The sequence below is a fragment of the Lichenostomus cassidix genome, unplaced genomic scaffold (genome assembly GCF_008360975.1).
Source record: "Lichenostomus cassidix isolate B80296 unplaced genomic scaffold, HeHo_3.0 HiC_scaffold_852, whole genome shotgun sequence".
In the NCBI taxonomy this organism is placed as follows: domain Eukaryota; kingdom Metazoa; phylum Chordata; class Aves; order Passeriformes; family Meliphagidae; genus Lichenostomus; species Lichenostomus cassidix.
In genome coordinates this window covers 195630-219150 of record NW_028148026.1, presented here as the reverse complement: position 1 = coordinate 219150, position 23521 = coordinate 195630, and the positions used below count along the sequence as shown (strand labels likewise).

At 62.1% G+C, this 23521-nt stretch overlaps 3 protein-coding genes across 6 annotated transcripts in view; 1 reads left to right on the top strand and 2 right to left on the bottom strand.

Moving 5' to 3' along the window:
* Positions 1–23521, top strand: part of LOC146420298 (Fc receptor-like A) — a 176970-nt gene that overhangs the window by 71538 nt on the left and 81911 nt on the right. The gene's annotated exons all lie outside the window — the stretch shown is intronic.
* LOC146420303 (low affinity immunoglobulin gamma Fc region receptor II-like) overlaps positions 1–23521 on the bottom strand; it is a 50028-nt gene that overhangs the window by 838 nt on the left and 25669 nt on the right. The window contains exon 7 of the mRNA XM_085048401.1: positions 8–198. Coding sequence (XP_084904527.1) covers positions 173–198 — 26 coding nt within the window. The 3' untranslated portion in view covers positions 8–172. The remainder of the gene's footprint in view (positions 1–7; positions 199–23521) is intronic.
* LOC146420304 (Fc receptor-like protein 4) lies at positions 1894–16855 on the bottom strand. 2 transcript variants are annotated; one of them, XM_085048384.1, is made up of 4 exons: positions 16170–16855; positions 15756–16022; positions 15354–15638; positions 14378–14865 (listed from the first exon to the last, which is right to left on the bottom strand). In XM_085048384.1, exons 1-4 carry the CDS (start codon positions 16462–16464, stop codon positions 14405–14407), a joined length of 1308 nt encoding a protein of 435 aa, XP_084904510.1. In that variant the 5' UTR covers positions 16465–16855; the 3' UTR covers positions 14378–14404. The 2 variants fall into 2 exon arrangements, with proteins under 2 accessions (XP_084904511.1, XP_084904510.1); XM_085048385.1 differs by lacking the exons at positions 14378–14865; positions 15354–15638 and adding an exon at positions 1894–2273.

Here is a 23521-nt window from a genome sequence, read left to right as displayed (position 1 = left end):
TACTCACCCCCCTTTCGCTTGGTGCTCATGACATGGGTGTACAGCACCTCCCCCTCCTCTGGGGGAGCTGGGGGCTCCGGGGGGACCCTGAGGGGATAAAGGGGATGTGTGGGAGGGGATGGGAGGTGATAGGGGTTGGGGTAAAAGGTTCATAGTGGCTGGAGCCTCCCACTCACCTGTCCTGGTGCTTCCTGGCAGCTGGAAAGGAAAGAGAGGAGGTTACTGTGGGGTACCCAGGGCCCCTGATCATACACAGAAATCCTGAACCTCCATTGGACCCTCAATTCCCCCCAGAACCCCTGAACAACCCCTGAGCCCACAGAACCCCAAACCCAGCAGGGGGAATTCTCCAAAGCCTCCCAGGATCTCTGAAAGAACCTCCAACATCCGTACATGAGCCTCCAACACCTCATCAAACCTCACAGAACCCCAAAACAAGGTCACTTGGGGCTCAGCTCCTGCCGTCTTAAGTGGGACTTCCCACAGCTCACTGGGATCCCCATTGTCACCCACCCAGGCGGTGCCACCGGTGCCAGGCCATGATGACACCCACGAGCAGGACCAGGAACAACAGGGAACCACTGACTCCTGCGGCCACTGCTGGGGACAGAGAGGGACACATCAGGGTCACCCATCACCCCACAGCTGCTGCAATGCCAGTGACATCAGGAGTTCCCCTCCTGTGCTCTGTTCCCTCTGTGTCACTGCCAGGGACAGAGCGGGGACAAACCAGGGTCACCAAAGACCCAGGGGTCTCAGACCCCTACAGGGACCCCATATGACCCCACCTGTGCCCCAGTGTCCCTGCAGTGTCACCTCCAGGGCCAGCTCTGGGCTGAGCGCCCGGAACACATGGTGCTCATCCAGCTGGTTGGTGGCCACGCACTGGTAGATGCCAGAATGTCCCACACCGATGTCCCCAAGCTCCAGGAGGGGACCCTGGGCCACCTCCTTCCCGTTGTACAGCCAGGTGAAGGTGACAGGTGCTGAGCCCACCTGCACCGAGCAGCGCAGGGTCACGGGGTCACCTGTGTGCACCTGGAGTGCCGGGGGGCCAGGGGTGATGGTGGCATTGGCCACGGGCACTGCGGGGACAGAGACGGGGCTGAGGCTGGGGGAGGGGCTGGAACACGGTGTGGGTTGACAGCGATGGTGGGGTGACAATAGCATGGGTGGAGTCACCCCCAGCCCGAGGGTCCCACTCACCCAGAACAGTGACATTCAGTGTGGGGCTCTCAGCCACGCTTTTCCCATCACTGGCCCGGCACTGGTAGTGGCCGCTGTCATTGTCCCCAACGTTGTGCAGCTCCAGGTGGGGGCCAGTGCCCAGAGGTGTGGCCAAGCCTTCCCGGTGCCAGGAGAAGGACAGGGGACCTGTCCCTGTGGCCACCATGCAGCTCAGCATCAGGCTGTCACCCAGTGCCACCTGTCCCCGGGGGGGCTGTGCCGACAGGGACACCTCCAAGAGTGAGACCCCTGTGGGGGGAGATGGGTGGGTTGGGGGTCCTGGGTAGGGGTGGGAGACACAGGGAACAGTGAGGGACCAAGGGAGGTAGGGAAGGTCAGAGAGGAGTGGGGGTACCACAGTGATAAAGAAGGGAGCCGAGAGATTGTTGAGCAGTTTGGAAAGGAGAGGAAGGGAACCCAGGGAGGGATGGAGGATTCATGGAGGGGAGACCTGGAGATGGATGTGGGGGACACCAGTGAAAGATGTGGAGAACCAGATGGGGATGGTGGGATGTGGTGACCATGGAGGAATCTCAGAGAGAAGTGGGAGGACCCAGGGGGGAATGCAGGGACCTGGGACAATGATGGGAGGACATGGGGTGACACCTGGGAAAGGATGAAGGGACCAGGGCAGTGATAGAGAGAGCCCAGTGAGGAATAGGGGGATTTTGGAAGGGTGTCTGGTAGGAATGGGGGTACTCAGGCAGGGCTGGGGTACCCGGGGAGGCTGTGGGGGTTGCCGTGCCCATCCCCGCACTCACTGCGCACCGTGACGCGGAGCCGGGCGCTGCTCTTCCGCACGGCCCCCCCCTCGGAGCGCACCTCGCAGCTGTAACTGCCCGAGTGGGAGACCCCCACGGCGGGCAGCAGGAGCTGCGGGGACCCCTGCGGGCCCCCCAGCAACTGCCCGTCCCGGTAGAAGAGGTGCAGGAGGGGGGCTCGGGGCCGCAGGGGGCTGGGGGTGCTGAGGCAGCTGAGATTCAGGGGGGACCCCTCGGTGGGCTCGGGGGGACCCTCCAGCTCCAGCACCGGCACCGAGAAGAGCTCTGCGAAGGAGACACAAGTGGGTGTTTTGTGACTCCAAGTCTGCTGGGAAGGATCTGTGGGGGTGTTGGGGTATCAGGGTCCCAGCTGTGGGGTGCTCACCATGCACTGTCACTGTCACTGGCGCTGACTTCTCGAACGCTGACTGTTTGGAGCCCACCTTGGCCTTGCAGTGGTAGCGGCCGCTGTGGTGCAGGTTCAGGGAGGACAGGGACAGCTTGGTCCCACCATGGGACCCCCACAATTCCTTCTTCTCACGGTAAAATCGCACCTCAGTGACCAGGTTGTCCTGCCAGCCCCGGCAGCGCAGTGTCACCGTGTCCCCCTCCAGCAGTGTCCCTGCTGACACCTGCAGCACCAGCCGGTCTGTGGGACAGCAGAGTCCCCATGGCACTGAGGGGTTCTGAGCTGCAGTGTGCCCAGGGACCCAGGGGACACCAGGGGAAATCCCATGGCACCTGGATGCACCAGGGCTGTCCCATCACAATGAGATGCACTGGTGTGCACTGGGATGAACTGGGATGCACTGGAATGTCACCATGAGCAGAAGACAGGCTTTCATCACATGAGGAGTGTGTGACCACCCACGGAGTGCAGCCCACCCAGACCCCATCCCCACTCACCATCTAAGATGCTCACAGGGTTGCTGACCCCGGTGCCAGGTCTCTCACACTTGTAGGTGCCACTCTGGGTGACAAGGAAATGGTCAGGTTTCTTCTGCTCCCAGTTCCGCCTATTCTTGTACCAGGTGATGGCACCAGGAGTCCCTGAGCCCTGGCAGGTCAGTGTCACTCGGTCCCACAGCACTGCTGGCGTCCAGGGGGGATCCACGAGGAGCTGGGGGGTCTGGGCACCTGTGGGTGACAGGGGACACCAGCCTGCCAGGGCCACTGTGGGGCTGGAGACAGCAGGGCAGGGACATGGCATCCCCTGAGGACTCACCAGCGAGGCTGAGGGTCTGGGCTGGAAGGGAGAAGGGAGAGGATCTGGGTGGGGGTGGCACTGTGGGGACAGCAGCACCTGGGGGATGCTAGTGGGGGCTGTCCCCAAACTGTCCCTGTTCAAACACCCATGGGGCATAGACATCTCAGGGACAGAGAGAGACATCACAGCCACCCTGGGTTGAGGCAGGACATGGGGACACTCTGGACACTCTGGGCATGGCGACTCTATAGACATCCCATGCTGGCAGAGATCACCCTCATCAGCCCCACAGCATCTCCTCCACAATGCCCATCTGCATGGTGCTTGTCCCCTTGTCCCCCTGTCCCCCTGTCCCCCTGTCCCCCTGTCCCCCTGTCCCTGAGCCCACAGCTGATGCTGTGCCAAGGTGCCTATTGCCATATACTTGTTCCCCTATCCCTATTCCCCATTTCTGTCCCCCCATTCCTATCCCCCTGTTCCTGTCCCCATAGCCACCCCATGATCCCCGTCACACCATGGAGTGGCACTGCTTGCATTGGGGAACTCAGAGGACCACACAGCCCCCTGTGCCCCCTCCCCACCGCTCTCTGCCTCACCAGAACCCATCCCTGTGCATCAGGCCTGTGCCCAGGGTACTTACCCCACAGCAGCAGTGCCACCTTCCCGGCCATCCCGGTGTCCCCGGCCATCCAGGCTGGCTGTCACATGCTGCTGTCCCCTGGGTGGTGACTCTTCGGATGAAGGGGAAGGAAGCGATTTCACATTTCGTCCCCACGTGTAGGTGGCCCTTGCTGGGGGCAGGGTGGTGACAGGCTGGGGGCAGGCTGGGGACCTGGTGGGACCTGGTGGAAAATAAGGGCCCAGGATTGCGGGGATCAGGAGATGTGGTGAGCCTGGGTTTGTGTCCAGGGGAAACTGGGGGCAGGAATGAGGTCCTGGGAAGGTCCCAGGATTTCCTGGGAGGGGAGTTCCTGGGAATGGAGATCCAGAGGAATGGGAGTCCTGAGGAGGGGGAGTCACAGGGGATGGGTTGCCTGGGAATGGGGGTCCAAATGTGTAGGGGTCCCTGGGGAAAGCAGGCTCCAGGGAACTCAGGTCATGGGATGGAGGTCCCAGGGATGGGGGTGGTGGGGGAATGGAGGTCCCCGTGGGAATGGATCAAAGGAAGGTCCTGGGAAATGGAGACCCTGGGCAGTGGGAGCCCTGGAATGGTGGTCCCAGGGATGGAGGGACCAAGGCAATGGGGATCCCATGGTTGTGTTCCCAGGGCAATGGAGGTTCCAGGGCAGTGGCTGGGTGAGCACATGGGTCACAGCTCCTTCACTGGCTACCTCAGATTTTGTGGTGACCCAGGGCCCAGCACAGCCCCCCCGGGGTGCTCATAGATTGAGGGGACACCACAGGGCAGTCCCAGGGGGCTTTGGTTCTTTGCCTCACTCTTTCAGTGTCTTTTTTCTCTATTTCTATATTTTCTTTATTTTCTGCACTTTCACACACACACTGCCCCCTGCATTTCCTGACTCCCCAGTCCTGGGGAGCACCTGAGCTGGTAACAGGTGGAAAATGGGGGTGCAGGGGCTGCAGGGAGGGGGGGAGCTGTGGGGGATGGAGGTGTCAGGCTGTGCCTCCAACACTTTCACTTTGTCTTTCCTGCAGCAGAAGGAAGAGGCTGTTTGTGCTGAGAATCAGACGGGGGGGCAGGTTCTGTCCAGGGGGGACACATCCAGGGGGGTCCTGTCCGGGGCAGTCCCTGTTCTGGGGGTGACATGTCCAGGGAGGGTCCTGTCCCAGGGGTGACACATCCCGGCTGGGGGGGTCCTCACCTGGGGGATGGCGGTTCTGGAGGGAACCTGGACACATTCTAGATGGGATGGAAAACTGTAGATTTTTCCCCCTGGAAATGCCTGATTTGGCCTCAAATTGCTGACGCAGGGATCGGACTTCCCAAATCTGGGTGGCCTGAAGCTGTTGGGGGCTGCCCTATTCCTCTCCTGCTCTCCACCATCCTCTGCATGGGTTTCTGTCCTGGGGGTTGGGACAAGTTGGGTTTATTGGGTTTTGGGAGAAAACCTGTTCCAGTCTTCTCCAACATTGCTGTTCACCTGGAGGATCTGAGCCTGGAAGAGCAGCTTGGGAATGCAGCCCCAGGCAGGAAGGAGCTCCCAAACTCCTCCTCCTTGCAGCCAGTGCCCATCCAAGTGTGGAGCTCAGCCATGACACAGCCCCACTGCACAGGGATGGGCATTGGCCAGCCCTGCTCTGGCCAGCCCCAGGGGCAGCCAGCACCTGAGGCTCCCACCTGCCCCCTTGGCCCCCTTTGATTCTCACAGCTTTAGAGCTGCTCAAAGATGAGAATTGTGTGGGGGAAAAAGGCCTGGCTGTGGTTTGCTCAGCCCTGCAAGAAGCACAGAAACCAACTGGAGCTCAAGCAGTGGCTCTGTGAGGGCCTTTGATGGTTTTCAGAGCAGGGCTGGGTGGAAACCAACAGTGCAGGGGCAGCTGGGAGGGAACCAGTCCGGAAATGCAGCAATTGATCATTTTGTCCCTCTGGCCAAGGGACTGAGAGAGCCCCAGAACTCCTGCAAAGACAACAACAATCTGCTCAACAACCTGACCTGGATCCTCCTCCTTTCTGGCTCAAACCTGCAGCCCTTTGGAAGCTCCCAGAAAGAATGTTTGGTTTCTGGCTGTGGCCACCAGACATGAGGGAAAAGTGTGGAAATACCCAGCAGCGGCTCTGCCCCGCGGCCGCGCTGGGGCTGGGGGTGACCCCGGCTGGATGGCGACAGTGGCTCCGGACACGCTGTCCCAGCCGCTCCGGACACATGGCCACCGTCGCTGCCGCAGCCCGGGACAGTCGCGCCACTCGCAGCGCCATGGCAGCGCCACCTGCCCCGGTGACCGAGCCCAGCACTCCGCTCCCGCAGGCCCGGCGGCTCCTGCCGGGCTCCCTGCTCTCCCCCAGCCTCCCGCTCCCTCCCTCCCGGCGCCCCCCGCCCGCCCCAGGGCTGAGCCCGGCCGAGGCTCCGCAGCAGCTGCGGGGCTCAGAGCCGCTCGGGGAGCGCCGGCTGCGGGGCTTTGGGCACCGGGGGGCACCGGGCAGGGCTGCGGCGGGGCTGGGCTGGGCTCGGGGGATACCTCAGGCTGTCCCCGGCTCCGTCCCGGGGCTCTTGGGGCTCTCGGTGCAGCTGCGAGGGAACCAGTCCAGAAATGCCCCAATTGGTCATTTTGTCACCCTCCCCAAGGGACTGAGAGAGCCCCAAAAATTCTGCAAATACTACAAGGATCTGCTCAACAGCCTGACCTGGACCCTCCTCCTTCCCGAGCTGAACAGACAGAGCCGAAAAAACAAACCCCATTTCTGCCGCTTTAATAAAAAAACAGCGTTTTGGGTCCAATAACATGGAAAAGGGTCTTGTGCCCCCTGGGGCTGGGAGGGTGAATGGGGAGTCATGGCCAGAGCCCCCTCCTCACCTGTCCTGAGGCTTCCAGGCTCCTGCAAGGAAAAGGGGAGGAGGTGACTGTGGGGTCCCCGAGACCCCTGAACCTTCCTGAGCCCTCGGGAGCTCCAACCACCCACGGGACCCACAAATCCCCTCGGGAACGCCAAATCCCCACTGCAGCCCTGATTCCCACTGAACCCTGATTCCCCCCTGGACGCCAGGAACCCCTGAACCCCATGAAGTTCTGCACCACCGCAGTGTCCCCAACACCCCCAATGCCCCCAACATCCTGAGCTCCTGAGCCCTGAAGGGACGGGCAGGGAGGGGCAGCCACGAAACTCCCACAGGACCCAAGAAAGAACCCCCAGCATCCCTGCACGAACCTCCAAGAGCTCCCTAAAACCCCCCAGGATCTCCCAGTGCCACCCCAATATTCCTCAGATGCCACCCAGAGATACCCCCTGGAGCACAACCAAGACCCATCAAATTTCCCCCCAGTCCCCCTATGAACCCCAGCCAAGGTCACTGGGGATCAGTTTCCCCCAGCTCAGGAGCTCTGGGTGCTGCCCCATCTCTCCCCACACTCTCGGGGTTTCCCCTCACTCCAGGACCCCCAACCCCCCCACTGTCACCCACCCGGGCGGTGCCACAAGTGACAGCCCCCGATGACAGCCAGGAGCAGAACCAGGAACAGGAGGGTCCTGCCGACATTCACAGCCACTACAGGGGGACAGAGGGGACATGAGGGTCACCACTCTCCTCAGAAGTCTTACACCACCCAGTGACCCCATATGACCCCACCTGTGCCCCAGTGTCCCTGCGGTGTCACCTCCAGGGCCAGCTCTGAGCTGAGCGCCCGGAACACACGGTGCTCATCCAGCTGGTTGGTGGCCACGCACTGGTAGGTGCCAGAATGTCCCACATCGATGTCCCCAAGCTCCAGGACGGGACCCTGGGCCACGTCCCGCCCATCGTGCAGCCAGGTGAAGGTGACAGGTGCTGAGCCCACCTGCACCGAGCAGCGCAGGGTCACGGGGTCACCTGTGTGCACCTGGAGTGCCGGGGGGCCAGGGGTGATGGTGGCATTGGCCACGGGCACTGCGGGGACAGAGACGGGGCTGAGGCTGGGGGAGGGGCTGGAACGCCGTGTGGGGGGAGGGGGAGAGGTGAGATGACAATATCATGGGTGGGATCACCCCCAGCCCGAGGGTCCCACTCACCCAGAACAGTGACATTCAGTGTGGGGCTCTCAGCCACGCTTTTCCCATCACTGGCCCGGCACTGGTAGTGACCGCTGTCATTGTCCCCAACGTTGTGCAGCTCCAGGTGGGGGCCAGTGCCCAGAGGTGTGGCCAAGCCTTCCCGGTGCCACGAGAAGGACAGGGGACCTGTCCCTGTGGCCACCGTGCAGCTCAGCATCAGGCTGTCACCCAGTGCCACCTGTCCCCCGGGGGGCTGCACTGACAGGGACACCTCCAAGAGTGAGACCCCTGTGGGGGGAGATGGGTGGGTTGGGGGTCCTGGGTAGGGGTGGACGAAAGAGGGAACAGTGAGGGACCAAGGGAGGTAGGGAAGGTCAGAGAGGAGTGGGGGTACCACAGTGATAAAGAAGGGAGCCGAGAGATTGTTGAGCAGTTTGGAAAGGAGAGGAAGGGAACCCAGGGAGGGATGGAGGATTCATGGAGTGGAGACCTGGAGATGGATGTGGGGGACACCAGTGAAAGATGCGGAGAACCAGATGGGGATGGTGGGATGTGGTGACCATGGAGGAACCTCAGAGAGAAGTGGGAAGACCCAGGGGGGAATGCAGGGACATGGGACAATGATGGGAGGACATGGGGTGACACCTGGGAAAAGATGAAGGAACCAGGGCAGTGACAGGGAAAGCCCAGTGAGGAATAGGGAGATGCAATGCAAGGGTGTCTGGTAGGAATGGGGGTACTCAGGCAGGGTTGGGGTACCCGGGGAGGCTGTGGGGGTTGCCGTGCCCATCCCCGCACTCACTGCGCACCGTGACGCGGAGCCGGGCGCTGCTCTTCCGCACGGCCCCCCCCTCGGAGCGCACCTCGCAGCTGTAACTGCCCGAGTGGGAGACCCCCACGGCGGGCAGCAGGAGCTGCGGGGACCCCTGCGGGCCCCCCAGCAACTGCCCGTCCCGGTAGAAGAGGTGCAGGAGGGGGGCTCGGGGCCGCAGGGGGCTGGGGGTGCTGAGGCAGCTGAGATTCAGGGGGGACCCCTCGGTGGGCTCAGGGGGACCCTCCAGCTCCAGCACCGGCACCGAGAAGAGCTCTGGGAAGGAGACAAAAGTGGGTGTTTTGTGACTCCAAGTCTGCTGGGAAGGATCTGTGGGGGTGTTGGGGTATCAGGGTCCCAGCTGTGGGGTTCTCACCATGCACTGTCACTGTCACTGGCGCTGACTTCTCCAACGCTGACTCTTTGGAGCCCACCTTGGCCGTGCAGTGGTAGCGGCCGCTGTGGTGCAGCTGCAGGGGGGACAGGGACAGCTCGGTCCCACCACGAGGCCACCACAATTCCTTCTTCTCACGGTAAAATCGCACCTCAGTGACCAGGTTGTCCCGCCAGCCTCGGCAGCGCAGTGTCACCGTGTCCCCCTCCAGCAGTGTCCCTGCTGACACCTGCAGCACCAGCCGGTCTGTGGGACAGCAGAGTCCCCATGGCACTGAGGGGTTCTGAGCTGCAGTGTGCCCAGGGACCCAGGGGACACCAGGGGAAATTCCATGGCACCTGGATGCACCAGGGCTGTCCCATCACAATGAGATGCACTGGTGTGCACTGGGATGAACTGGGATGCACTGGAATGTCACCATGAGCAGAAGACAGGCTTTCATCACATGAGGAGTGTGTGACCACCCACGGAGTGCAGCCCACCCAGACCCCATCCCCACTCACCATCTAAGATGCTCACAGGGTTGCTGACCCCGGTGCCAGGTCTCTCACACTTGTAGGTGCCACTCTGGGTGACAAGGAAACGGTCAGTTTTCTTCTGCTCCCAGTTCCGCCTATTCTTGAACCAAGTGATGGCACCAGGAGTCCCTGAGCCCTGGCAGGTCAGTGTCACTCGGTCCCAAAGCACTGCTGGCGTCCAGGGAGGATCCACGAGGAGCTGGGTGGTCTGGGCACCTGTGGGTGACAGAGGACACCAGCCTGCCAGGGCCACTGTGGGGCTGGGGACAGCAGGGCAGGGACATGGCATCCCCTGAGGACTCACCAGTGAGGCTGAGGGTCTGGGCTGGAAAGGAGAAGGGAGAGGGGCTGGATGGGGATGGCACTGTGGGGACAGCAGCACCTGGGGGATGCTAGTGGGGGCTGTCCCCAAACTGTCCCTGTTCAAACACCCATGGGGCATAGACATCTCAGGGACTGAGAGAGACATCACAGCCACCTCGGGCTGAGGCAGGACATGGGGACACTGTGGACACTCTGGGCATGGTGACTCTATAGACATCCCATGCTGGCAGAGATCACCCTCATCAGCCCCACAGCATCTCCTCCACAATGCCCATCTGTATGGTGCTTGTCCCCTTGTCTCCCTGTCCCCCTGTCCCCCTGTCCCCCTGTCCCTGAGCCCACAGCTGATGCTGTGCCAAGGTGCCTATTGCCATATACTTGTCCCCCTCTCCCTATCCCCCATTTCTGTCCCCCCATTCCTATCCCCCTGTTCCTGTCCCCACAGCCACCCCATGATCCCCGTCACACCATGGTGCAGCACTGCTTGCTTTGGGGAACTCAGAGGACCCCACAGCCCCCTGTGCCCCCTCCCCACCGCTCTCTGCCTCACCAGGACCCATCCCTGTGCATCAGGCCTGTGCCCAGGGAACTCACCCCACAGGAGCAGTGCCACCTTCCCGGCCATCCCGCTGTCCCCGGCCATCCAGGCTGGCTGTCACATGCTGCTGTCCCCTGGGTGGTGACTCTTCGGATGAAGGGGAAGGAAGTGATTTCACATTTCGTCCCCACGTGTAGGTGGCCCTTGCTGGGGGCAGGGTGGTGACAGGCTGGGGGCAGGCTGGGAACCTGGTGGGACCTGGTGGAAAATAAGGGCCCAGGATTGGGGGGATCAGGAGATGTGGTGAGCCTGGGTTTGTGTCCAGGGGAAACTGGGGGCAGGAATGAGGTCCTGGGAAGGTCCCAGGATTTCCTGGGAGGGGAGTTCCTGGGAATGGAGATCCAGAGGAATGGCAGTCCTGAGGAGGGGGAGTCACAGGGGATGGGTTGCCTGGGAATGGGGGTCCAAATATGTAGGGGTCCCTGGGGAAAGCAGGCTCCAGGGAACTCAGGTCATGGGATGGAGGTCCCAGGGATGGGGGTGGTGGGGGAATGGAGGTCCCCGTGGGAATGGATCAAAGGAAGGTCCTGGGAAATGGAGACCCTGGGCAGTGGGAGCCCTGGAATGGTGGTCCCAGGGATGGAGGGACCAAGGCAATGGGGATCCCATGGTTGTGTTCCCAGGGCAATGGAGGTTCCAGGGCAGTGGCTGGGTGAGCACATGGGTCACAGCTCCTTCACTGGCTGCCTCAGATTTTGTGGTGACCCAGGGCCCAGCAGAGCCCCCCCGGGGTGCTCATAGATTGAGGGGACACCACAGGGCAGTCCCAGGGGGCTTTGGTTCTTTGCCCCACTCTCCCAGGGTCTTTTTCCTCTATTTCTATATATTCTTTATTTGCCTCACTTTCACACACACACACTGCCCCTACATTTCCTGACTCCCCAGTCCTGAGGAGCACCTGAGCTGGTAACAGGTGGAAAATGGGGGTGCAGGGGCTGCAGAGAGGGGAGGGGGAGCTGTGAGGGATGGGGGTATCCAGCTGTGCCCCCAACACTTTCACTTTCTCTTTCCTGCAGCAGAAGGAAGTGGCTGTTTGTGCTGAGAATCAGACGGGGGGGCAGGTTCTGTCCAGGGGGACACATCCAGGGGGATCCTGTCCGGGGCAGTCCCTGTTCTGGGGGTGACATGTCCAGGGAGGGTCCTGTCCCAGGGGTGACACATCCCGGCTGGGGGGGTCCTCACCTGGGGGATGGCGGTTCTGGAGGGAACCTGGACACATCCTAGATGCAGCTTTTTCTCCCTAGAAATGCCTGATTTGGCCTCAAATTGCTGACGCAGGGATCAGACTTCCAAAATCTGGGTGGGCTGAAGCTGTTGGGAGCTGCCCTATTCCTCTCCTGCTCTCCACCATCCTCTGCATGGGTTTCTGTCCTGGGGGTTGGGACACTTTGGGTTTATTGGGTTTCGAGAGAAAACCTGTTCCAGTCTTCTCCAACATTGCTGTTCTCCTGGAGGATCTGAGCTGGGAAGAGCAGCTTGGGAATGCAGCCCCAGGCAGGAAGGAGCTCCCAAACTCCTCCTCCTTGCAGCCAGTGCCCATCCAAGTGTGGAGCTCAGCCATGGCACAGCCCCACTGCACAGGGATGGGCATTGGCCAGCCCTGCTCTGGCCAGCCCCAGGGGCAGCCAGCACCTGAGGCTCCCACCTGCCCCCTTGGCCCCCTTTGATTCTCACAGCTTTAGAGCTGCTCAAAGGTGAGAATTGTGTGGGGGAAAAAGGCCTGGCTGTGGTTTGCTCAGCTCTGCAAGAAGCACAAAAACCAGCTGGAGCTCAAGCAGTGGCTCTGCGAGGGCCTTTGATGGTTTTCAGAGCAGGGCTGGGTGGAAACCAACAGTGCAGGGGCAGCTGGGAGGGAACCAGTCTGGAAATGCAGCAATTGATCATTTTGTCCCTCTGGCCAAGGGACTGAGAGAGCCCCAGAACTCCTGCAAAGACAACAACAATCTGCTCAACAACCTGACCTGGAGCCTCCTCCTTCCTGGCTCAAACCTGCAGCACTTTGGAAGCTCCCAGAAAGAATGTTTGGCTTCTGGCTGCAGCCACCAGATGAGAAGGAAAAGTATGGAAATATGGAGCAGTGGCTCTGCCTTGCAGCCTTGCTGGGGCTGGGGGTGACCCCGGCTGGATGGCCACAGTGGCCATCCTCCCGGCGCCCCCCGCCCGCCCCAGGGCTGAGCCCGGCCGAGGCTCCGCAGCAGCTGTGGGGCTCAGAGCCGCTCGGGGAGCGCCGGCTGCGGGGCTTTGGGCACCGGGGGGCACCGGGCAGGGCTGCGGCGGGGCTGGGCTGGGCTCGGGGGACACCTCAGGCTGTCCCCAGCTCCGTCCCGGGGCTCTCGGGGCTCTCGGGGCAGTTGCGAGGGAACCAGTCCAGAAATGCCCCGGTTGATCATTTTGTCACCCTCCCCAAGGGACTGAGAGAGCCCCAAAAATTCTGCAAATCCCACAAGGATCTGCTCAACAGCCTGACCTGGACCCTCCTCCTTCCCGAGCTGAAAAGACAGAGCTGGACAAAAAAAACCCATTTCTCCCGGTTTAATCAATAACCTGTGTCGCTATTGAGCCGCTAGCAGAGAAGGAAAACCCGGATTCCCAGCGTAGCATAGAAAAAGCCCTTTATTATTTGAATCCAACATATGTATAGACTTTTCAGAGGTCACCCAGATTGGTCAGCCAGAAACCTCCCCGTAGGCCTGATTGGCCAGGCCTGAACTGTCCAAATCTTTAGACACTGTTTAAAAAACATCCAAACTTTATCTTTGTTTATAAAACACAACAGAATGTTCTCACGAGAAAGGCCTGTGCTAGCCACAAACCTGCGGTTCGGGTCCAATAAAAGGAAAAGGTTCCTGTGCCCCCCTGGGGCTGGGAGGGTGAATGGGGAGTCATGGCCGGAGGCCCTCCTCACCAGTCCTGGGACACCCTGGCTCCTGCAAGGAAAAGGGCAGGAGGTGACTGTGAGGTCCCTGAGACCCCTGAACCTTCGTGGGACCTTGGGAGCTCCAACCATCCTCAGGACCCCAAATCCTCACGGGAACCCTAAATCCCCTCTGCAGCCCCGATTCCCACTGGATCCTGATTCGCACCTGGACCCCAGGAACACCTGAACGCCTAGAATTCCTGCACCACCATAGTGCCCCCAACCCCCCTGGTTCCCCGTCTCCCTGAGTCCCAGAACCTCAAGCACGGCAGCGAGGGGCATCACCCAAACTTCCATAGAATCACTGACAGAACCCCCAACATCCTTGCACAACCCTCCAAGAGCTCCCTAAACCCCCCAGTCTCTCGCAGTGCCACCCCAATGTTCCTCAAATGCCACCCAGGGATGCCCCCTGGAGCACAACCAAGACCCACCAAATTCCCCCCAACCCCCCCAGGACCCCAGCCAAGGTCACTGGGGATCAGTTTCCCCTAACTCAGGAGCTCTGGGTGCTGCCCCATCTCTCCCCACACTCTGGAGGTTTCCCCTCACTCCAGGACCCCCAACCTCCCCACTGTCACCCACCCGGGCGGTGCCACCAGTGACAGCCCCCGATGACAGCCAGGAGTAGAACCAGGAACAGGAGGGTCCTGCTGACGTTCACAGCCACTGCTGGGGGACAGATGGGTCATGAGGGTCACTACTCACTTGAGGAGTGACCCCATACACCCCCACACCCCCCAGTGACCCCATATGACCCCACCTGTGCCCCACCTGTGCCCCAGTGTCCCTGCGGTGTCACCTCCAGGGCCAGCTCTGGGCTGAGCGCCTGGAACACACGGTGCTCATCCAGCTGGTTGATGGCCACGCATTGGTAGGTGCCAGAATGTCCCACACCGATGTCCCCAAGCTCTAGGAGGGGACCCTGGGCCACCTCCTGCCCATCGTGCAGCCAGCTGAAGGTGACAGGTGCTGAGCCCACCTGCACCGAGCAGCGCAGGGTCACAGGGTCACCTGTGCGCACCTGGAGTGCCGGGGGGCCAGGGGTGATGGTGGCATTGGCCACGGGCACTGCGGGGACAGAGACGGGGCTGAGGCTGGGGGAGGGGCTGGCATTAGGTGTGGGGGGAGGGGGGTGGAGGGAATGATGATGCCGCGTTTGGGATCACACCAAGCCTGAGGGTCCTGCTCACCCAGGACAGTGACATTCAGTGTGGGGCTTTCAGCCACGCTGTCCCCGTCACTGGCCTGGCACTGGTAGTGGCCACTGTCACTGTCCCCAACGTGGCGAAGCTCCAGGCGGGGGCCAGTGCCCAGCGGTGTCCCCGAGCCCTCCCGGTGCCAGGAGAAGGACAGGGGACCTGTCCCCGCAGCCACCGTGCAGCTCAGCACCAGGCTGTCACCCAGTGCCACCTGTCCCCTGGGAGGCTGCACCGACAGGGACACCCCTGATACTGGGATCCCTGTGAGAGGGGGACACCAGGGGACAGTGAGGGTCATGGGGAGGTTCAGAGCGGGGTGGGGGACCCCAGTTTGGAAGAGGGGGCTCAGAGATTCGGGGAGGCTTGGAAAGGGACTGCAGGTAGAGATGGCAGATTCAAGGAGGGGAAACGGGGAGAGGGATGGGGGGAACCCAGAGAGGGCTGTGGGGACCCAGACAGTGACAGGAGGACCAGGGGACCATGGGGGGGACATCAGGGAAGGGTGGGTGGACCCAGAAAGGGGTGAGGTGACTCGGTGAAGGATGAGGGAATCTGAGAGGGATGCAAAAGAGATTAATGGACCCAGGAAGTGATGGAGGTACCCAGGCAGGGCACCGTGGGAGGAATGATGGGGCAAAGGGCAGTGATGTGGGGACCCGGAAAAGGTGTCCGGGTGAGATGGGACACGCCAGGCAGGGCTGGGGTACCCGGGGAGGCTGTGGGGTTGCCGTGCCCATCCCCGCACTCACTGCGCACCGTGACGCGGAGCCGGGCGCTGCTCTTCCGCACGGCCCCCCCCTCGGAGCGCACCTCGCAGCTGTAACTGCCCGAGTGGGAGACCCCCACGGCGGGCAGCAGGAGCTGCGGGGACACCTGCGGGCCCCCCAGCAACTGCCCGTCCCGGTAGAAGAGGTGCAGGAGGGGGGCTCGGGGCCGCAGGGGGCTGGGGGTGCTGAGGCAGCTGAGAGTCAGGGGGGATCCCTCAGTGGGCTCAGGGGGACCCTCCAGCTCCAGCTCCGGCACCGAGAAGAGCTCTGGAAAGGAAAAGAGGGGACAATTGTGACCCTCAGCATGGGGAAGGTGGTGTGGGAATTTTGGCTGTGGGAGTCAATATCACGGGGTATTGGGGTCCCAGCTGTGGGGGTGCTCACCATGTACTGTCAGTGGCACTGGCACCGACTCCTTCCACAACGGTGATATCCTGGAGCCCACCCAGCCCCCACAGTGGTAGTGGCCACCATGGTGCATCTTCAGGGGGAGCAGGGACAGCTCTGCCCTTCTGAGGGACACCCGCAGATATTTCTTATTGTGGTAGAATCTCACCGCGGTGACCAACCTGTTCCGCCAGCCCCGGCAGCGCAGTGTCACCGTGTCCCCCTCCAGCTGTGCCCGTGCAGGCACCTGCAGCACCGGCTCATCTGTGGGACAGGGGATGCACTGCTGTGCACAGGGCTGTACTGGCATGTTCCCTTGTGCAGGGCATGGGCTCTCGTCATATGACACAAGACACAGTGAAGCCCAGCCAGAGCCCCGTGGGGAACACCCATCGCCATTTCCCCCCTCACCATTCAAGACGTTCACAGGGTCGCTGAGCCTGATGTCTGGTCTCTCACACATGTAGGTGCCACTCTCAGTGACAAGGAAGCTGTCGCTTCCCTCCTTCCCCCAGCGCTTCCCATCCTTGTACCAGGTGGTGGCATTAGGTGTCCCTGAGCCCTGGCAGGTCAGTGTCACTCTGTCCCACAGCACCGCTGGTGTCCAGGGGGGCTCTACGAGGAGCTGGGTGGTCTGGGCAGCTGCTGGTGACAGAGGACACCAGCCAGGGCCACCATGTTGCTGGGGACAGCAGGGCAGGGACATGGCATCTGCCTGAGGACTCACCAGCAGGGCTGAGGGTCTGGGCTGGAAGACAGAAGGGAGAGGGGCTGGGTGGGGGTTGCCCTATGGGGAGGGCTGCCCCTGGGATGGGGTGTGTGTTTGTGGTTCCCAAACTGTCCCTGTGGGGGGCACCAGTTCTTCTGGGAAAGTGCTAGGAAACAGTCCCCAGTGGTTGTGGAGAGGTTGGGGGATGTGTCATTGCCATAGCCACCCATGCATCGGTCATCCCCCAGTGCCACATCATCAGTCCCCATTGCCACATCCCCATGGCCCTGTGCCTTTGATCCCATTGTGATGGCACCTGTCCCCATGGCCCATCTGCATGGTGCTTGTCCCCTTCTCCCTGTCCCACCATTCTTGTCCACCTGTTCTTGTCCCCACAGCCACCCCAGAACCAAGGTCAAACCAGGGTCAAGCCCCATGGAGTGCCTCTGCTGGCACTGGGGATCTCAGGGCATCCTGCAACCCCCCTGTGCCCCCTCCCCACCGCTCTCTGCCTCACCAGGGCCATCCCTGGGTTGTCACCCCTGTGCCCAGGGCACTCACCCCACAGGAGCAATGCCACCGCCTCGGCCATCATGGTGTCCCCGGCCATCTGGGCTGGCTGTCACACACTGCTGGGGCCACCTGTCCTTCAGTGGCATCTCTTCGGCCAAAGGGGAAGGAAGCGAGGTCACATTTTGTCCCCACGTGTTGGTGGCTCATGGTGGGGGCAGGGTAGGGACAGGCTGGGGACATGGTGGAGAGATGCTGGGGCCATCGTGGGGCCGTGGTGCAGCAATAGTGAGGCCATAGTGGGCCATGGTGGGTCACAGGGTCCTGGGAATGGGGGGCTCAAGGAAAGTGGGGAGCTGAGGATGAGTGTTCAGGTGAATGGGGGCGCTGAAGAGGGGAAGTAACAGTTAATACGGCTCCTGGGGAATGGGGGTCCCCATGAGAAGAGATGCCAAGGCATGGGGGCCCAAGGGAAATGTAGGCCCTGAGGATTTGGAGTCATGGGATCGGTGTCCCTGTGACTGCGCTGCTGGGGAAACTGGGGGTCCTGTGGGAAGGGGAGGTCCTGGGTGAATGCAAGACCCATGGGATAGGATGTAGAGGAGACATGTCCTGGACAATGGAGGTCCTGAGATGGGGGTACCCAGGGAGGGGACAGTAAGGGTGATCCAGTGGTTCAGTGTCCCTGGCAAATGGGGGTTCCAGGCACGGGGAGCAGCTAGGTGGGCGTGAGTTGCAGCTCCTTCACGGGATGCCTCAGATTTTGGGATTTCCCAGAGCCCAGTGCAGCCCTCCCCAGGGTGCTCAGGGCCAGGGGGCACACTGAAGGGGGTTGCCATGGTTCTCTGGTTCTGTGCCACCCCACCCCGGGGCTTTTTCCTCTCTTTATTACTATTTTTCATTGCTCTCCTAAACTGTGCACTACACTCCCCCCCCCACCAGTTCTTGGCTCAGTGACCCAAGAGAGCACCTGAGCCAGTCACATGTTGGGGGCACCCCGAGGAATGGGAAAAAGGGGGTGCATGGGGTGCCGGGAGGGGCAGGGGCTGGGGAGGATGGGGGGTGTCCGACTGGGCCCCCAGCATTTTCACTTTCTCTTTCCTGCAGCTGAAGGAAGATGCTGTTTGTGCTGAGAGTCTGATGGGGGAGTGGGGGGAGGGTTCAGTCCTGGGGGCACATCCAAGAGGGTCCTGTCCGGGGGACTCCCTGTTCTGGGGATGACACATCCTGGAATCCCCTGTCTAGGAAAGGCTCTGTCCACCCCCAGTGTCCCTAGTGGGGCATTGTGTCCTCTGGGTTGCCACAGCTTGGGAAATGCCCCATCCCCTCTATGTCCCCCTGACAGCACCTCTTCAGTTTGGGAGCCCCCAGTGCCCCTTCAGGAGCCCCAAGGTGCAGCCCCTTCCCCTCCAATCTTTCAGACCCCCAAGGCCCTTCTGTGGGTGAGAAGCCCCCACAGGAGTGACAGAAACCCCCCCAACCTCCCATAACCACCACCCCTCACTCCCCCTGCAGGGCCTCAATGCTGGGAACCAAGATGAGGATGAGACCTTCCAGATGAAACACCTGTGACCCTCCTGACTGTCCCCCTCTGTCCAGAACACCTGAGGACAATCCTGCCCCCTCCCTCCAGCGCTGGGATGGAGAACTGGAGGTGACTTGAGAAGAGCAGCTTTTGCCAGCCCTGCTCTGGCCAGCCCCAGGGGCAGCCAGCACCTGAGGCTCCCACCTGCCCCCTTGGCCCCCTTTGGTTCTCACAGCTTTAGAGCTGCTCAAAGGTGAGAATTGTGTGGGGGAAAAAGGCCTGGCTGTGGTTTGCTCAGCTCTGCAAGAAGCACAGAAACCAATTGGAGCTCAAGCAGTGGCTCTGCAAGGGCCTTTGATGGTTTTCAGAGCAGGGCTGGGTGGAAACCAACCGTGCAGTGGCAGCTGGGAGGGAACCAGTCCGGAAATGCAGCAATTGATCATCTTGTCCCTCTGGCCAAGGGACTGAGAGAGCCCCAGAACTCCTGCAAAGACAACAACGATCTGCTCAACAACCTGAGCTGGATCCTCCTCCTTCCTGGATCAAACCTGCAGCCCTTTGGAACCTCCCAGAAAGAATGTTTGGCTTCTGGCTGCAGCCACCAGATGAGAGGGAAAAGTGTGGAAATACCGAGCAGTGGCTCTGCCCCGCGGTCATGCTGGGGCTGGGGGTGACCCCGGCTGGATGGCGACAGTGGCTCCGGACACGCTGTCCCAGCCGCTCCGGACACATGGCCACCATCGCTGCCGCAGCCCGGGACAGTCGCGCCACTCGCAGCGCCATGGCAGCGCCACCTGCCCCGGTGACCGAGCCCAGCACTCCGCTCCCGCAGGCCCGGCGGCTCTTGCCGGGCTCCCTGCTCTCCCCCAGCCTCCCGCTCCCTCCCTCCCGGCGCCCCCCGCCCGCCCCAGGGCTGAGCCCGGCCGAGGCTCCGCAGCAGCTGCGGGGCTCAGAGCCGCTCGGGGAGCGCCGGCTGCGGGGCTTTGGGCACCGGGGGGCACCGGACAGGGCTGCGGCGGGGCTGGGCTGGGCTCGGGGGACACCTCAGGTTGTCCCCGGCTCCGTCCCAGGGCTCTCGGGGCTCTCGGGGCTCCAGCTCGGCCCGAGGGTCTCGGGAGCTGCGGGATCGATGCTGACGGGTATGGGGCTGCAGCGCCGCAGGTCCCCCAGCCCCGGGCCGGGTGTCACCTAGAGGGGACAGTGAGCGGCAGCTCCTTCCTCTCTGCGGGAACAGCTGCGAGGGAACCCAATTGATCCCAATCGATTCCACCTGGAAATTCCCCAATCGATCATAATGTCACCCTCCCCAAGGGACTGAGAGAGCCCCAGAAATCCTGGAAATCCCTCAAGGATCTGCTCAACAGCCTGACCTGGACCCTCCTCCTTCCCGAGCTGAACAGGCAGAGCTGAACAAACAAACCCCATTTCTTCCACTTTAATCAAAGAGCTGCGTTTTGGGTCCAATAAGAGGGAAAAGGGTCCTGTGCCCCCCTGGCAGTGGGAGGGGGAATGGGGAGCCCTGGGAGCACTGGGAGCACTGGAACGGGGAGCTCCGGTGGCTCTGGGCAGGGTGGGCACCAATGGGAGCCGGGGGAGGGCGAAACACACGGGGGGTGTCTAACGGTGGGGATCTCCAGTGTCCCCAGTGTCCCCAGCACCCCCAGTGCCTCCCAGTGTCACAGAACGTTCCCGTAGATGCCACTGGGGTCCTGCTGTTGCCCCTGTTGCCCCTGTTGCCACTGGGGTCCCGGCAGCTCCGCGTAGGTCACCTGGGGGGATGTGGCGCAGGGTGGCCCTGCGAGAGACACCGGTTGGGGGGATCCGGGTGGGAGGTGAAACCCGTGGGTGACGTGTCCCTGTCCCTGTCCCTGTCCCTGTCCCTGTCCCCAATACCCAGACTCACCCCCTGCCCTCGCGGTGCTCACAACCTGGGTGTAAAGAACCTCCTCTTCCGGGGGGGCTGGGGGGACCCTGCGGGGATAACGGGGTGTCTATGGGGGTGGGGGGTTGTGGGGGTGGGGATAAAAGGGGGTTATGGCTGGAGCCCCCCACTCACGTGTCCTGGGGCTTCCTGGTGGCTACAAAGGAAAGAGAGGAGAGGGGCTGACAATGAGGTCCCTGAAACCCCTGAAACCCTGCAGGACCTCTGACTCCCTCTGGGTTACCCGAACATTCCTGATGCCCTGCGGAAACCCTGGTCACCCCAGTCGTCCTGACCCCCCGAGCCCCAAGCCTGGCAGGGATGAAGACCCTCCAAACAGCCCCAGGACCCCTGACAGAACCCCCACCATCCCAACACCTCCCCAAACCTCACAAGACTCCGAACTGAAGTCATTGGGGGCTCCGCCCCCCCGCCAAGTCTTGGGCTGTGACCCCACCCAGCCTGGGGGCTTCCCACCCTCCCCAGGACCCCCATCCAATTTTTACCCACCCACAGGATGCCACCAGCAGCAGCCCATGATGACAACCAGGAAGACGAGAGTACCACCAACCCCTGCGGCCACTGCTGGGGACAGAAAGAGATACACTGGGGTCACCCGGAACCCCCAGCGTGTTTCACCCCCAGGACCCCATGAGACTGCACCTGTGCCCCAGTGTCCCCGCGGTGTCACCTCCAGGGCCAGCTCTGGGTTGAATGCCTGGAACACACGGTGCTCATCCAGCTGGTTGGTGGCCACACACTGGTAGGTGCCAGAATGTCCCACATCGATGTCCCCAAGCTCCAGGAGGGGACCCTGGGCCACCTCCAGCCCGTCGTGCAGCCAGGTGAAGTTGACAGGTGCTGAGCCCACCTGCACCGAGCAGCGCAGGGTCACGGGGTCACCTGCGTGCACCTGATGTTCCAGGGGGCCAGGGGTGATGGTGGCATTGGCCACGGGCACTGCGGGGACAGAGACGGGGCTGAGGGTGGGGGTGGGATGAGTGGGATGGGGAGATGGGGTGGATGGGGGGATGGGTGGAATTGGGGATGCCGTCAGTGGGATCTCCCCCAGGCTGGTGGTCCCACTCACCCAGGACAGTGACATTCAGTGTGGGACTCTCGGCCATCCTGTCCCCATCACTGACCCAGCACTGGTAGTGGCCGCTGTCATTGTCCCCAACATGGTGTACCTCCAGGCGGTCACCAGTGCCCAGCGGTGTCCCCGAGCCCTCCCGGTGCCAGGAGAAGGACAGGGGACCTGTCCCCTCGGCCACCGTGCAGTTCAGCACCAGGCTGTCACCCAGTGCCACCTGTCCCCCAGCAGGCTGTGCTGACAGGGAAACCCCTGAGATTGGGACCCCTGCATGGGAAGAACACCAGGGGACAGTGAATGACTTGGGGAAGACGGATCAGAGAAATGTGGGAGGACCCCAGTAAGGAAGAGTTGGGGAAGGCTTGGAAAGTGATGGAAGGGACCCCAGGGAGGTGTCTGGGGACCCAGACGGTGATGGGAGGAGCCGGGGAGCATGGGGGAACCTCAGAGGGAGGCGGGTCGACCCAGGAAGGCGAGACAGGATCCTGTGAAGGGTGAGGGGAATGGTAAAGGACACAGAAAGATAGGAAGTGATCCGAGTAGTCATGGGGGCAGACAGGCAGGGTGTCAGCGAGGGGTGGGGATCTCCAGTTGTGGCTGGGGTACCCGGGGAGGCTGTGGGGGTTGCCGTGCCCATCCCCGCACTCACTGCGCACCGTGACGCGGAGCCAGGCGCTGCTCTTCCGCACGGCCCCCCCCTCGGAGCGCACCTCGCAGCTGTAATTGCCCGAGTGGGAGATCCCCACGGCGGGCAGCAGGAGCTGCGGGGACCCCTGCGGGCCCCCCAGCAACTGCCCGTCCTGGTAGAAGAGGTGCAGGAGGGGGGCTCGGGGCCGCAGGGGGGTGGGGGTGCTGAGGCAGCTGAGATTCAGGGGGGACCCCTCGGTGGGCTCGGGGGAACCCTCCAGCTTCAGCACCGGCACTGAGAAGAGCTCTGGAATGGAGGTAGTGGAGATTGGGACTGTTATTTGGTGTCTATAGGTGAGAGGCTGTGGGAGTTTTGGATTTTTCGGTATTGGGGTCTCAGGGTAGGTTGTGCTGGATGTGGGGGTGTCAGGGTATCAGGTGTGGCTTTGGGGCTGCTCACCATGCACTGTCACTGTCACCGGCTCTGACTTCTCCCACAGTACATGCCACATGCCGACCCAGCCCCTGCAGCGATACCTGCCACTGTGATGCAGCTGCAGTGGGGACAGGGACAGCTCGGTCCCATGGAGAGGCTCTCTCAGCTCTTTGTCCTCGTGGTAGAAGCGCAATCCAGTGACCGATTTGTCCTTCCAGACCCGGCAGCGCAGTGTCACCGTGTCCCCCTCCAGCAGCACCCGCACTGGCACCTGCAGCACCAGCCAGTCTGTGGGACAGGGGGGTCCTGTCACACCAGGGGGCTCCAGGGGGCACTGAGGGGTGCAAGGCCACCCAGAGCCCTCAGAGCCCTCCAGGGGAACACCATCCCCATCTTACCCCTCACCATTTAAGACTTTCACAGAGGGGCTGCGCCAAGTGCCAGGTCTGTCACATCTGTAGGTGCCAATCCCATTGACAGTGAGGTTGTTGGGTCCCTTCTGCCACCAACGCTTCTCGTCCTTGTACCAGGTGGTGGCACCGGGAGGCCCCAAGACCTGGCAGGTCAGTGTCACTCTGTCCCACAGCACCGCTGGTGTCCAGGGGGGATCCACGAGGAGCTGGGTGGTCTGGGCACCTGTGGGTGACAGGGGACACCAGCCTGCCAGGGCTGGCACAGGGCTGGGGACAGCAGGGCAGGGACATGGCATCCCCCAAGGACTCACCAGCAAGGCCGAGGGTCTGGGCTGGAAGGGAGAAGGGAGAGGGTTGGGTGGGGGTGGCACCATGGGAACAGCAGCACCGGGGGAGGAGTTGTAGGGGCTGTCCCCACACTGGCCCTGCAGGGATAACCTGGTGGCACAGAGGTCTCATGGATTCAGACATTTGGCCACCCCAGGCTGAGGAAGGCCATCAGGACACTGTGGACACCCTGGCCACGGGG

Bases quoted from the DNA above. Each gene is read 5' to 3' on its own strand.
- LOC146420304 (XM_085048384.1), bottom strand. From the start codon at position 16,464: ATGTCCCTGCCCTGCTGTCCCCAGCAACATGGTGGCCCTGGCTGGTGT. The intron at 16,023-16,169 runs GTGAGGGGGGAA...CCTGTCCCACAG, and splicing joins CCCTGTGAACGTCTTGAATG to ATGAGCCGGTGCTGCAGGTG. The intron at 15,639-15,755 runs GTGAGCACCCCC...TTTCCTTTCCAG, and splicing joins AGTGCCACTGACAGTACATG to AGCTCTTCTCGGTGCCGGAG.